The 14,459-nt window shown below is 23.4% G+C and overlaps 4 protein-coding genes across 4 annotated transcripts; 2 read left to right on the top strand and 2 right to left on the bottom strand.

The window, feature by feature from the left end:
- Nucleotides 1-672: 672 nt before the first annotated feature.
- PVVCY_1402000 (TBC domain protein, putative) lies at nt 673-2,202 on the bottom strand (the record flags this gene model as incomplete). Its single annotated transcript, XM_008624823.1, has 1 exon — nt 673-2,202. One exon carries the CDS (start codon nt 2,200-2,202, stop codon nt 673-675), a length of 1,530 nt encoding a protein of 509 aa, XP_008623045.1.
- A 1,193-nt stretch (nt 2,203-3,395) lies between these two features.
- PVVCY_1401990 (ATP-dependent Clp protease adapter protein ClpS, putative) lies at nt 3,396-4,514 on the top strand (the record flags this gene model as incomplete). Its single annotated transcript, XM_037634847.1, has 5 exons — nt 3,396-3,563; nt 3,737-3,804; nt 3,928-4,047; nt 4,156-4,301; nt 4,438-4,514. The coding sequence occupies 5 exons, from the start codon at nt 3,396-3,398 to the stop codon at nt 4,512-4,514; spliced, it is 579 nt and encodes a 192-aa protein (XP_037490890.1).
- Nucleotides 4,515-5,211: 697 nt separating this feature from the next.
- Nucleotides 5,212-9,099, bottom strand: PVVCY_1401980 (rhoptry protein 2, putative golgi protein 1, putative; the record flags this gene model as incomplete). The annotated part of the gene is made up of 1 exon (XM_008624825.1): nt 5,212-9,099. One exon carries the CDS (start codon nt 9,097-9,099, stop codon nt 5,212-5,214), a length of 3,888 nt encoding a protein of 1,295 aa, XP_008623047.1.
- A 2,693-nt stretch (nt 9,100-11,792) lies between these two features.
- Nucleotides 11,793-14,267, top strand: PVVCY_1401970 (protein phosphatase PP2A regulatory subunit A, putative; the record flags this gene model as incomplete). The annotated part of the gene is made up of 1 exon (XM_008624826.1): nt 11,793-14,267. The coding sequence occupies one exon, from the start codon at nt 11,793-11,795 to the stop codon at nt 14,265-14,267; it is 2,475 nt and encodes an 824-aa protein (XP_008623048.1).
- Between the last annotated feature and the right edge of the window lie 192 nt (nt 14,268-14,459).

The following is a 14,459-nucleotide window of genomic DNA, read 5'->3' as shown; positions in this document are numbered from 1 at the left end:
TTTGTAAAAATTGTAACTTTAAGAAAATAAATATATAGTACAAATTATATGACCCTCATTTGATTGTAATAGAATAAACAGGCATGTATTAAAATAATGGGATGAGCAATTAAATGTGTATTGCATGTATATATATATATAAGAAAATAGAATGAAAAAATATTCTTACATAAATTCGTCAAATTGGGAGAAAACAAAAAAATATATATAAAATAAACAGATGTGTATAGCATATTATGATATGCATTATAATATGCAATTATATACATGTCTGCATCAAATGATTAACAAAAAAACAATAAAATATATGAATAATAAAATGAGCAAGGCATAAAAAATCAAATAAAAGTGATCCATAAACTTGTTTCTTAATTAAGTTGGATTTCAAAATGTAATGCCTAATGGAAAGCATTAAGGATGCAAGAATCCATGTATGTATATATAATATTAGTTTGAATGCATTATTTATTAATAACTTTACAATAATATGATTTTTTTATGTATATAACTCAATAATATTCAATCAAATTAAGTGAAACCACACAATTTTAAAAAATATTATAATTTTGAAAAAACATAATTTCAGTTATATATTTTGAGATGTTTACAAATTAGTAAGCAAATTTCTCTATGTCTATATATTGGCATTATTATAACATTTGTCAGTCTTGACTAATTTAAAATCGGGGTTTCGTATTCATGTGCATTACTACTTTCTATAGAATCTAAAGCTTTCATTTTTTTCTTTTCATGAACATAACTGTCATAAATATCCGTAATAAATTGTTTATTTTTATAATCATTTTTCATAATTTTTTTAGCTTCACAAATTAAATCATACGGATCAAAAGGTGGTATATTTTGCAGCAGCTTTAAGTTAACAGTAAAATTTCCACATAATAAAGTATTTTTTAATTTCATACAAATAACTAAACATATATATAAAATAAAATGTTCGTTATTACTTATAATAAATTGATCATATAATATAATAGTATCTGCTATATCAAATTCTTGAGTAAGTAATAATAGTATCCATTTGAAAGCATAATATTGTGTTTCTATTTTAAGCGTGTATAATTTTTCCCATAGTTCATATTCTTTAAATTTTAATAAAAGAGAAAATTTTTTGAGTTTCCCATTTATTCCATTGTCTGTATTATCTAGCCCTTCACAGAAAACATCTTTTTGTCTATGCATTAATTCAATAAAACAAAAAAATATATCAGCTTCACCTTGTAATAAGCAATTACATAAAGGATCGTTAAATATTGTATAATATAAAGGTGCCAATATTTCATTCATACCTTGAACATATTTAACATAAGGGTGAAGCTTAGCATATATATATAATATTCTGCATAATCGATCATAGTGCTTTTTAGGATTAACAATATCACAAACATTGGGATATCCATTTGAATTTTGTTCTTTTATTTGCTTCATATTATTTTTCTTCTCATTTTCAGTGCTATAATCGTTTATATTATTCAAATTGTTTTTTTCTTTGCTTTCTAAACAATAATTGATATTTTGGAGATTTTCTTTACTTACGTCATTATATATTTTATCCTTTGGTTCCAACGTTATATTATTATCATCACACATGAATTTATCTATACCATCATTGGATATGCTTACTAATAATGGCACTTCTTCGTTTTCATCTTCATAGTCTTCAATGTTAATTAATCTATTGAGAATGTTGATATTATTATTAATTGTATGTTGTGGGTTTAAATTGAAAAATGACAATTCGGGCCTAGTTCTAAATGTATCTTTATTAATTTGACTAAACAATTCAGAATCCAAAAAGTCATCATTAGATTCGTTATCATCGTTACAAACTGTGTCTACTTTTTCTTTGTTTTCCTTAGTATTAAAATTTTTATTTTTTTGCGGGTCGATAACAAAATATTTTATATAATATTCATACAATTTTCTTTTTTCAATAAGCTCTTTATTCCATGTTTGTGTATCTAAACTAAGATGATTTAATGCTAATTTCCAGCACATAGAACGAATAGAAGGATTGATATCTAAAATATTTTTTTCAAATAAATATATCAAATCATTTTCATCTATTACAGTTTTTTCGAATATATTAATACACGTCTTAATTAGATTATCGTATTTAGCTATTTTTTCATTTTTGTTTTTTAAAATAAGCAAATAACTCAAAAACTCTAACTTATATTCCATTTTGGTGCAAATGTCTTCTTTGCCTGTATAGAGGGGGAATGTATTTCGTATTAATACATATCACACTGAATTTGCATTCTACCTACAACTGTATTATTAGCATATATATATGTGAGCTTCTTGTTTGCACCCAAACTAGTCCTATCACATTCCCCTTATTATTTTAATTTAAAGGTATCGCAAAAAAAAATTCTTCTTGAAAAGTATTATATTAATTACTCGACTTAATTGTTAACATAGAAATATGTAAGGGAATGGGATTAAAGAATTTCTTCAGTAAGGTTGGTGACATACTCTTTTAAAAATATATATAAACATAAAACATGTGAATGTATATTGTATATATATTACTTATATGCATGCCCCTAAAATATGTAAATATAAACAAATTTATGCGTATTTATACGAGTTCTCCAAAAATTTTAATGGTAGTTAAAAAGTTATTCAATATTACTAATATTTATTTTTTGAGGAAATTGAATTTATATTTAGTTTGAAGGGTTCTTAAAATAATGAACTGCTCCAAGATTTAATTATACACAACACAATGATTTTCTATAGCATAAACCGGGAAAAAAATTTTTTATCAGGGATCAAAAAATCACATTTTAAGTATACCCAGTTGCGTAAATAAAAATATGTATATATTTTAAGATACAGAAGTTCGATAAAAATAGAGCAATATAAAATAAATGCATACATAAATTTATTTAAACTAAGTATTTATGTAAAAAAAGCTTTTAAGAGGTAAAATTTAAAAATAAAAAGAAATTCCACTAAAAAAAAACATGACTATCCATGGATGTAAATATTAAATGATTTATACGTAATTTTTCATGATAAATGCATATATTCATAGAAATACAAAAATGTAATACTAGGTAATTGTTTAAGCTTTTAATTAAAGCTGTAATGTATATATTATATATGCACATATATGTATGAAGGAGGCAAATATTTTTCATTATGATTTTCCCATGATATAATTTCGTGCTGTTATATATTTACTACTTGCATTAATTCCATTTTCGTGAGACAACGAATGGTAGGCATGTTTTATGAATTATTCGAAGATGAATAATTTTCACATAATTAATAAATCATTCCCCCTACGCATTTGTTTTGTTAATTCTATATTGATGAAATAAATAAATATGTATGTGTGTATGTGATAAATCTTGGATAGAGAAAAAATGACTAAATATTTAAACATCCTTTTTTTTGCATTATTATATATATACTTTTTCAAGAGAACATATACATATAACAAACAAAATTTCAATAGTCATTTGAATTTTATTAATTCACAAAATTTTAAAATAATTAATAACCATAGACATATATATAATAGCCCATTAAAGGTTTCCTAAAATCTTATAAAATTTATGTTTAGAGATTTTTTTATTGTTGTTATATTTATTATTTCTTAGCAAATGAATTAGACATATGCATATAAATATATGCTTAAAAAATCGAGAGAATTATTTATTTCATGTTGTTTCATAAACATTTTTCTTATACATTTAAATTTCAGTCCAAGAATAAAAAAAATGTTACATATGCAACTGGGGATGCAAATCTCGAAAACATTAAAAAACTCAGGTTAATATATTTATACTTTATTTGTTGAAAAATTTATGATGATGTTATTATACACTTCTTATTTAATACCCCGATTTTACCAATCTGCTCATACATATATTTATATATGAATAATTTTAATAGGAATGTGGTAAAGGACATTAAAAAAGAGAATAAAAGAGAGTATGAAGATGAAGAAAAACTAAAGAGAGAGAAAGAAGCATATGCATGGAAGGTTATTCTATATAATGATGATATTCACAAGTATGATTATGAGATATCAAAAAAGAAAAATATTAATATAAAATATTTATATATATGTGCATGTATGTATTAATACATTTTTTCTTCATGCATTTCTATTCCTTGTAGTTTCACATATGTAACCGATGTAATTGTAAAGGTAATTGGATATATAAGTAAAGCTAAGGCCCATACAATTACTGTTGAAGCTCATAGCACAGGCCAGGCTCTCATTCTATCCACATGGAAAGCGCAAGCAGAAATGTACTGTGAAGGTAAGCTTTATTCACATTTATGTATAGTTTTCTAAAAATACACTATTATTGGCATAATAAGACATACGTATAGGAATATATATATTCATTAATTGACGTCTAAATATCATTGACTTTTCAATTTTTAATTTTACAGAACTTCAGAAAAATGGATTAACTGTTTCGATTATTCATGAAAGTCAATTAAAAGGGGGAAATAACATGGAATCATAGGCCTTTACATTACTGTAATATTTTTTTCTTTGTTTTCTTGAAATATGTTATAATTTTATTATTTTTTTGTGTCCATATAAATAAAACGCAAAATACTTATTAAGTATATTATTTCAATTTGTATTAATTTAACTATAAGTTTATTAAAAGGACAAGAATGATATTATCATCTTGTTCATATACAATCGCTTGTATTATTTTTTGCTCTTATAAAATATAAAGAGAGAAAAATAATTAGGAATAAATAAAAACCCAAACTATAAATTCTGATGTTAATAGGGGGTTTGGGATATGCTGATACAAATATATATATTACTCAGCAAAGTATATTTGCTTAAATATAAAAAATTAGCAATTATTGGATAATATAAGTTAGAACATGAAAGAAATGAAATAGTTATTTAGTATATGCTGGAAGCAAATACAGTTGGATAATAAGAACAAAATTATATAATATAGAGGAAAAAATAAATATATAACAAAACAAAATAAACAAATGTGTAATATTCTCAAATATTAGACAAAATTTCATAGCAACAAAGCATATGCCTATATTGATATATACACATATATGCTAGTCACATAGAAAATAAATCATCAATATATATGTACATATCATATGAAAAGCTTTAGAAATTTGAAAAAAGAGTAAAAATATGTATATGTATTTATAAGATTATAGTAAGGAATAGTTTTCTCACTTTTCATCATGTTGAGAATTTGAAACCTTTGGAAATTTCATAAACTGGACTAGCATATGGCCTACATATTCGTGGGCATAAGCAATCGGACAAAATAATTCTTTTTTTATATGATAAGATTCAATGCTAGTGGTAAAGGGATTTTTGTCTTGAACAAATATCGATCTTTTCCAATATTCACTAGAAGTAACCCAAGTAACATAAAATATCGAATTCTTCAAAACAAACAATGCAATATCTTCATAACTTGTGTCTTGTTTTTTACTTTTTTTAACATTTATATCATGCTCTAATGATAAAATAGATTGCAAATAGTATGGTCTTGCCAATCTTGTTAAATTTTCAGATACTTTTATAAAATGCTCATTAAGTAAATTTTTATGATTTTGGGGTTTATAAAAATAATTATATAAATATAATAAATATTTACATGAACGACGATCATAACAAGGAATATTTTTCCTTACTGCTTTATGGCAATCACCGATTCTTGAATTATATGTACATTCTTTGGGGAACATTTTATTTAATTCTATAAATGTACGATCATGCATAAATGCACATTGATACATTCTTTCTTTTTCTGCTTGGGAATATTCTCCATCTAAAATTATTGTATCATATTTGGTATTTTTATATTTATTTAATGGATATTTTTTCATTAATGTATAATATTCTCCACAACCATTAAATGCCCAATTATGGCAATCAAATTTTAAATTATGAATAATGCTTTTTACTTTTTTTGTCATTAATAAATGAAAAGATAAATCTGTTCCTGGAAAACTTATTAAATTATATTTATTTTTATAGGTACCAGACACAATCATGTTATTTTCAATATTCATACCCGATGCAATATATTCTAGTTTTGGTATTAATCTTGTTTGATTATAAATTTCAAAACCACTTTGTTCATAATATGTTATTCCTTGTTCTAAAATCGATGTATATCTTAAGTAAATATTTGTATGTATGTCAAAAGCCGAATCAGCTAACCATATTGTTTTAAAACCATGTAACATACAATATCCTACTGCTGCTTTAATTAAATGCATTGCAGAAACTGGTATAGTAGTTTTTTGTCCTTCATCTGCTAAATAGCTAATAGCACATCTGTGGGGTTTATGAGTTTCAAATTCAATACCAATCAATCTAGTATCTTTTTTCAAAGAATACAGATTAGTATCTATTTCGCCATGCCTATTATTACCATTCTTCTTGTTTTCATTTGCATAATCGTGATTATATATCAATTGCGGAACAAATTTTGCTTCACATAAAACATCAGATAACCATCTCCCATTTACTCCACGGATTGGCCATTTGCCTACTTTGCTACAAACAAATTCGATGTTAACTTTTGAAAATACATCTGGATCACTTTTAGAAAGTTCAATTAGATTATTATATTTCTCTTCATCGATGGGACTAAATTTGTTCGTTTTTTTTTTCAATTCATAATAATATTTATAAAGATTTTTAATTTTTGCAGGGACGTCTTTAACAGTGAAGAAAACTTCTTTCGATGACATATGCTTATTAAAAAAATGTCTTCTCAATTTAGAATCGGATTCATTAGCACTTGGATCTGCTTTATGAACATCTTGTAATTCGTTAAGAGTATATTCTTTTCTTAGTGGATATACATATGTATTATCTGTTTCAATCTTATATTTTTCCTCATCATATACTTCACCAGGATCAGAATGCAATTCATCTTCCTCGTCTTCTTCTTCTTCTTCTCCTTCAATATGATTATATAAATGATCAAATATTTTGTTATTTTGGAATAAATCCATAAAATTATTTCCATTCTGTCCTTCCAATAGGTCATCAAATATATTTAAATTGTTCAAAATATTTACATGGCCATCGCTATTTTCTCCGCCATTGTTTTCGTCGCCAGTATTTTCACCTCCACTATTTTCATCGCCACTATTTTCTTCGCCACCGTTTTCTTCGTCACCATTTTCTTCGTCACCATTTTCTTCATCATTATTTTCTTCATCATTATTTTCTTCATCATTATTTTCTTCATCGCCATTTTCATTATCATCATTTTCATTATTACCATTTTCTTCATTATTATTGTTAACTCCAGCCTCATTTTCATTACTGTCATAAGAAAGCATTCTTTTATTATTTTTATTAAAAATATCGTAAATATATTTGTTCGTACGAGAATATTTCTTTCCATTTTCTTCTATGAAGGATGACATTATACAAATGTTGTCGTCTTCTACTTCATTGTTAAGTATAAAAAATGAATAACTTCCCAAGTCAAGTGCTTGAAAGGTATAATTATAAAATTCATATTCAATAGCATCATCTGATGGAGTAAAAATAGAAAGTTCATCATCAAATTTGAGGTCATTTTTCCATTTTGCACTATATATATAATCGTAATCATAATTATTATAAAATGCATTGGCAAATTGTTTATATGCTTCTGAGTTTTTATCTTCTGTTTGATCATTTATTGTAGTAGCACCAGTTAATCTATTGATTATATTTGTATTTTTTGTTTTTTTATAATTAACTAAATAATTATTGGAAAAATAATCTACTAGAACATCCCATACTTCTTCATCATTTATTATATTACCTAAGGTTGGCCCAGAGCAATTAAATACACATGCTACATTATAATACAGAAAATTTAACATAAAATTTTTAAAATAAAGATCATATATACCATCTAATGAAATAATTTTTTGGGCACATTCGTGAACAGATGGAATATCTTTACATAACCCATTAACTATAAATATAAATATTTTGGGGTTATTTTTCATGGACTCTTTTTTATTTTCTGGTATATATTTTACAAAATATTTTATACTGTCTTCATAGTATTTTGATGTATATTTACTATAACAATTTATTATTCTTTCTATATATTGAGTTTCTCCAACAAGTTTATACACTTCATCAAATTTTTTCATATATATATCATTATCTTTATCTACTCCTAACCATGTAACATAAGAATTGTGTTGATCTAAAACTAACGATGTAGGTGAGATATAAGAACCTAATATATGATCAATGTTTGATATTTTAAGGTTATGTAAATAATAATCATATCGTGTATAAAACATTATACTGTTTTGCAATGAAAAATTTAATGAGGATAAACTATATGGTATATCTCTAAATGTAGGATATAACAATGGATGTATATTATCTGTTATTATGAACTGGGTATGGAACCCTAATTTTGTACATAAGCCAATTAAGTATTTCAATAAATAAAAATCATGTTTATCCATAATAATGTGTACACTTGTATGTATCCTACATACAGCATCATCAACTATTCTTTTAACTACTGGAAAATGTTCTATATCTTTAAAATCTAATATATCGTCAATATGATTTGATTGCTTAAGTAATTCATGGGGTATTGATAAATCAAATGCAATATGATATGAATCTAAGTAATTGCCTAAAGTTTTATGTTTAACACATTTTATAATTTCTTTATTATTGTTATATAAGAAATGGGCACATACAAATTCGAGATTTGTAGTTTTATTTTCTAGGGCGATATCATTTATAGTAACATGGGGACTATAATATTCTTTACTGCATACATTAGCAAATACTTCTTTATCTAAAATTGATGTTTCTTCTGTGCATAGAGATTTCAATTTTAGTGCCCAAAACGATTTAATCGGATTTAAACTTTCTAAATTGGTGCAATAATTTGTATTGTTTTCGTATCCATAGATGGGTTCCCCATTATATTTATCGTAAACATCATTTAATAAATTCCCATTAAATTTGAAATCACAGTCATTTTTAAAAGTATATATTTCTGATGTATTACAAATAAAATTAAAAAATGTTAATAATATTATTGATTTCGAGGGAATCATGTTGAAATATTGTCACATATGCTTGCTGTTTTTTTTTCTTTAATAGAGGTAGAATTATATATACCATATTATGAGTATATAATATATATTTTGTTATTTTTATCACTATTAAATGATAAGGGGTATAATTACTTTATTTTTGATGCTCATATTATAGGATTATAAGAAAAACTATATATATATGTACAATTTATACGTAAATCTTATAAAACATAAGAAAGCATCAAAGTTTTTCTCTTCATTTTCTTAATTCCTTAACAAATTTATAAAAAAGGCTAATCAAAAAAAAACACCCTTTTATTTTTTTATTAGCATTTCATACCATATTATATTATTACATTATAAATAAAAAAATAATATATAATTATATAATTAATAAAGTCATAACATGTTTTTGAAAAAAAGGCAGAAAAAAAAATCCTTTAAAAATTATTACTTATATTACAAATATAGGAGGTAATTATTTTTGTGGATGATATTAAAATATGGATTTATAATTTTTACTTTGATTAAAAAAAATACTCATTTTTTTAAGCACATTTTTAATATAATATATATATAATAAATATATATTAAATAATTTTATATTTACCGCCCCTATCAAGTGGGTACAAATATTAAAAAAAATAATAATAATAATTAAATAAACATAAATACACATTAAAATTCATGGATTAATAGATCATAATTCATTTTTTAATTTTTAAGGGTAATCTTATAACTCATTGAAAATTAATTCAATAATCTATAGGTTTATTTTTAGTAAAAATTATGTTTTTATAATAACCTATATAATCCTAATAACACTTAATAAATATAATTATATATTATTGGTGTAACAACCTATGAAATCCATAGATATTCTGAAGTAATTTTATATTAAATATAATAATAATTAATGTATGGGAAAGTGTTGAATGAAATATAAATGGATATTTTTTAGTAAAGGAAAAAGAAATATTTATTTCCCTTTCACCATGATTATTTAATAGATATATATATAGTATATTTACAAAATGAAAAATCATATCACTATTTATATCTTAAATAATTGTAACATTTTTATCTAAACTATTCATAGTTAAATATTAAAACATAATTCTTAGAATATAAAAAAAGGTTTAGGTATATAGAAAAAAAGTTCAACTAACTTTAACCATTAACATTGATAGATATTTATAGCCATTTATTAGTGTTCTATTAAATTCTTCTTACTTATTATGACTTAATAGGAGGGTATTTATTTATGGGAATGACCATTTTCATGTTTTTTTTGTATGTAAATTAATAAGTTTGGTTTCTTCTCTTCACCAAAATGCACATAGAAAGTAAATAGTGAATATAACACATTTTTTACATATTAAGACTTGAAATATATTATGACAACGTTTTAATAGAAAATTTCCAATAAGATATAAACAAATTTTAAAAGCATAGAACGATTTTATATATAGTTTTAATTTTTAAATAAAAAAATTTATATAAACCTTCGAACAAAGAATAACTTGCTAAAATTAACTCATAATAATGATGATATAACAATATGAAGATATCGATTTCTAAAAATTAAAGAAGATATTTTTAAATGTGTTTATCAAAAAATTAATGATCAGGATTTTGAATTTTTTTATTTTTAATTCAAAGTCTAAAAAATGAAATTATTAGTAATTTACTAAAATATTATTATTATATGGGGAATGTGCGCATATATATATTAATGTGTAAAGTTAATTTAGATACTCTACAAACACTATTATGTTTTTTTCAATAAAATATATATAAGAATAAGATCTACATTTAAATTTTAGCTTTTTGTTATGTTAAATACATAAGAATATTATTGGGTATATGCCACAATATAAAAATGTATAAATTAAATAAATTTTAATGCCATGCATTCCCAAACTTCCTGTATTACAAAAAATAATTTCCACACATAGAGACGATAAAATAAAAGAATAAGCATGATATATTTATTTAATTAGCATCAAATAATAAAAAATATTATATATATATAATAAATGAATTGATTTAAATTGTGGCACGATAAGGATATTCATATATAAAAATTTGTTGCCCCAAGAAAATATTACACAATAATTTTTATATGAAAATATTTTTAATCATTTATAATTTTTATTTCTTCACATATATATATTATTTTTTGTGGCGTCATTTGTATATTTTTTATTTTATATATTTTTATATAAGATGGAATATTCCATCATTTTATCGGTTGAGCTCAATTTACCAAAATAAAAATATAAATAAATAGCCAAACAAAAAGGGGGGAGATAAATACTAAAGGAATAAATGATAAAATAAATATTCCATTTAAGCATGATTATTTAAAAGAATGGATATATATATATATTTTTATATAAAGGCTAATGTGAAAAGGAAACAAGAAAACTTATATTTTTGTGGGCATACTACACAATCTAATATCAAGGAGATAATTGATTTTTTCATATAATGAAATTGGATATACCTATATATGTATACGCATGTATGCTTATTTACATATATATAGAAATATTTTAATCCAAAACATATGAGAAGATACATCTCCCGATACAAGACAGACATAGAATGCATATACATATAAATAAAAGGCACGAATAGCACAATAATCCTGAAGATATATTTTTAAAAAAATAAATTTTGTGAAAGTGTAATTGTGTTAAATAAATATGATGAGTGAAAAAGGGGAAGAAATACTAAATGGAATACAATCTATTGATAATAAAACTCGTTTAAAATATATGAAAGAGTTAAAAGAATTATGCAAAATAATAAAAGTGGAAAAAACAAAAGAAGAACTAATTGAATTTTTATATAATATGATAGAAGATGATTATGATGTTTTATTTGAATTATCAAAAAATTTAATATATTTAACAAACTTTTTAAGTGACACTAATAGTTGTTATTTTTTATGTGATTTAATATTAAATTTTGTAATAGCTTATGAAAAAGAGATAAATATAAATGGGTACAATGCTTTTAAAAATTATATTAATAGATGTGATGCAAATACATTAACAAATATTATATACCCTAAAATAATAAATTTATCTAAAGATGAAAGTGATAACTATCGTATTGGAGGAAGTAAAATTCTCCATATTATAATAGATAGGTGTGTATATGAAAATCAAGTTACATATATAAAAACATTTATCAATTTGTTTTTAGATTTATGTCAAGATCAAAGTATATTAGTAAAAAAATCCTGTTGTGATCAATTTTGCAAATTTTTGGAAATATTAAAAAGGTATAGAGATTCTTTATATAACTCTAAATGCATGCTTAACGGAGACAGAATAATAGAAGATGATACATCGTTTAATAAAAATAATGCATATGGTGGTAAAAATTTGAAAAAAAATCCCACCGTACAAAATGGTGTAAAATTAAAAAATGGTATCAATGATGATGGGTTCGAAAAACGAGAATCCGAGGATGGTAAAAAAAAAGGCAAAATTTGTATATTCACATCGGGAGATAAAAAAAATAATCATATAAATGGATCCACAACGGATACACAAAATAGTGTCGAAGATAAAGCATCACAAAGTGAGATTAATGAAATAAAAATAAGCAAATTCGATGAAAATATGTATATATTTATAGAAAAAACATGGGAAAGAGCTCAGGAAATATATTGTAGTTTTTTTTATTCAATGCATGGTATGGATGAAGTAAAAATTAGTGCTATATCTATATTGAGCGAAACGTTAAGTATAGATAATAAATTTGTAAAAGATGTCGAAAGCATTTTAACTAATATATGCAATGATGAAAGCTGGAGAGTAAGAGCAGTATTAGCAAATAATATACACGAGATATTAGCAGCTCAGAAAGATGATAAATTATCCATGCTTGTTTTGTTATTATTATTAAAAGACTTAGATGGTAATGTTCGTAGTATAGTGCTAAATAATTTAGATAAAATATTTTTATATACAAAAATAAACGTAAATATACTTGATGAAATATATGAAGATTTAAAAAGAGATATTGATAGTAATAATATTCATTTAAAAATATCATTATGCAGATTGTTATGTTCTTTACCTGATATACTAGACAAGAATGGATCTATTGAATATATACTTCCATTGCTTTTACTTTTTATTAGAATCGAAGAAAGTAATTTAAAATCCGATTTATTTATTTGCTTACATAAAATATCAAATATTATATCATTTTTTGATATGAAACAAATTATTATACCTTTATATCAAGAAATTGCAAAAAGTAAAAATTGGAGATTACGATTTTCTTTATATCATTACTTAAAATTTTTTGATAATTTTTTCTTATATCAAAATAAAGAAAATATATCTTCAAATTATTTACATTTTTGGAACTATATATACACAGGTGCAAAGGATGTGTCATATTCAATTAGAATGGAGGTACTTGAAACATTAAACTTCTTAATTAAAAATAATACATTTACATTTTTTGAAAGTGGTATAACATATCTTTTAAATAATTTAAAAGAGTCAAAAAATTATATTTTTAGAGTTACTTGCCTACAATATATAGCCAATTTAATTATATATTTTCCTTTGCAATATATAGAAGAAAATATTCTCAAAATAATTGAATTTTTAAGTAACGATAAAATAAGCAATATTCGATATAATATTGTTAAGACAATATATTACATTAAGAAATATATTAATCATGTTTTAATGGTAATAAAAAATGACACATATGGTCAAATTATTAGCACCGTTAGAGAGCTCATCGATCGAAGAAACCGAGAAAATAAACATAATTCTGATGCAGATGGTAAAAGGGAAAGCAATAGCCTCATTAATGGTATTAGCAATTTAAATAATAATGAATATTTTCAAAAATTAGAAAGAAAGCACAATTTGTTCCCAATTAAAAAAAATGATGAAGACAATTCATATCTTATCAATTCAACATCAGCTTCATCATACTATTATTATGATAATATGAAAAATACTGATGTAAATAAAAAACGATGCGAAAATATCTTAAAATTTCTGTCCGACAAGCTCATTTTATTTATATCAGATACTGATCAAGATGTATCCAAAGCTTCTAATTTGCTCATAAAAGATGAATTCTTTTTTTACATAAGTTCTGTAAATACATTTAACAGTATATGTAGGCCAATCAAATAAGTTTAGCCTTCTTCCTTTTTTTTTGTTCTTGTTTTATACTTATAAATTTTACAATATTCAAGTGCAATTGCATCAATTTTTTGCCTGTGCAATATTTTTTTATATATTTTTTAAATACTAGTTAGTAAAAATTCGGAAAGCATTCTATGATAAGTGAATATCACAACAAAAAAAAAATGAAAAAAAAACAAA

This window comes from Plasmodium vinckei (assembly GCF_900681995.1).
Source record: "Plasmodium vinckei vinckei genome assembly, chromosome: PVVCY_14".
NCBI classification, from domain to species: Eukaryota; Apicomplexa; class Aconoidasida; order Haemosporida; family Plasmodiidae; genus Plasmodium; species Plasmodium vinckei.
Note: the sequence above shows the minus strand (reverse complement) of the source record. Positions and strands in the feature narration are given on the sequence as shown.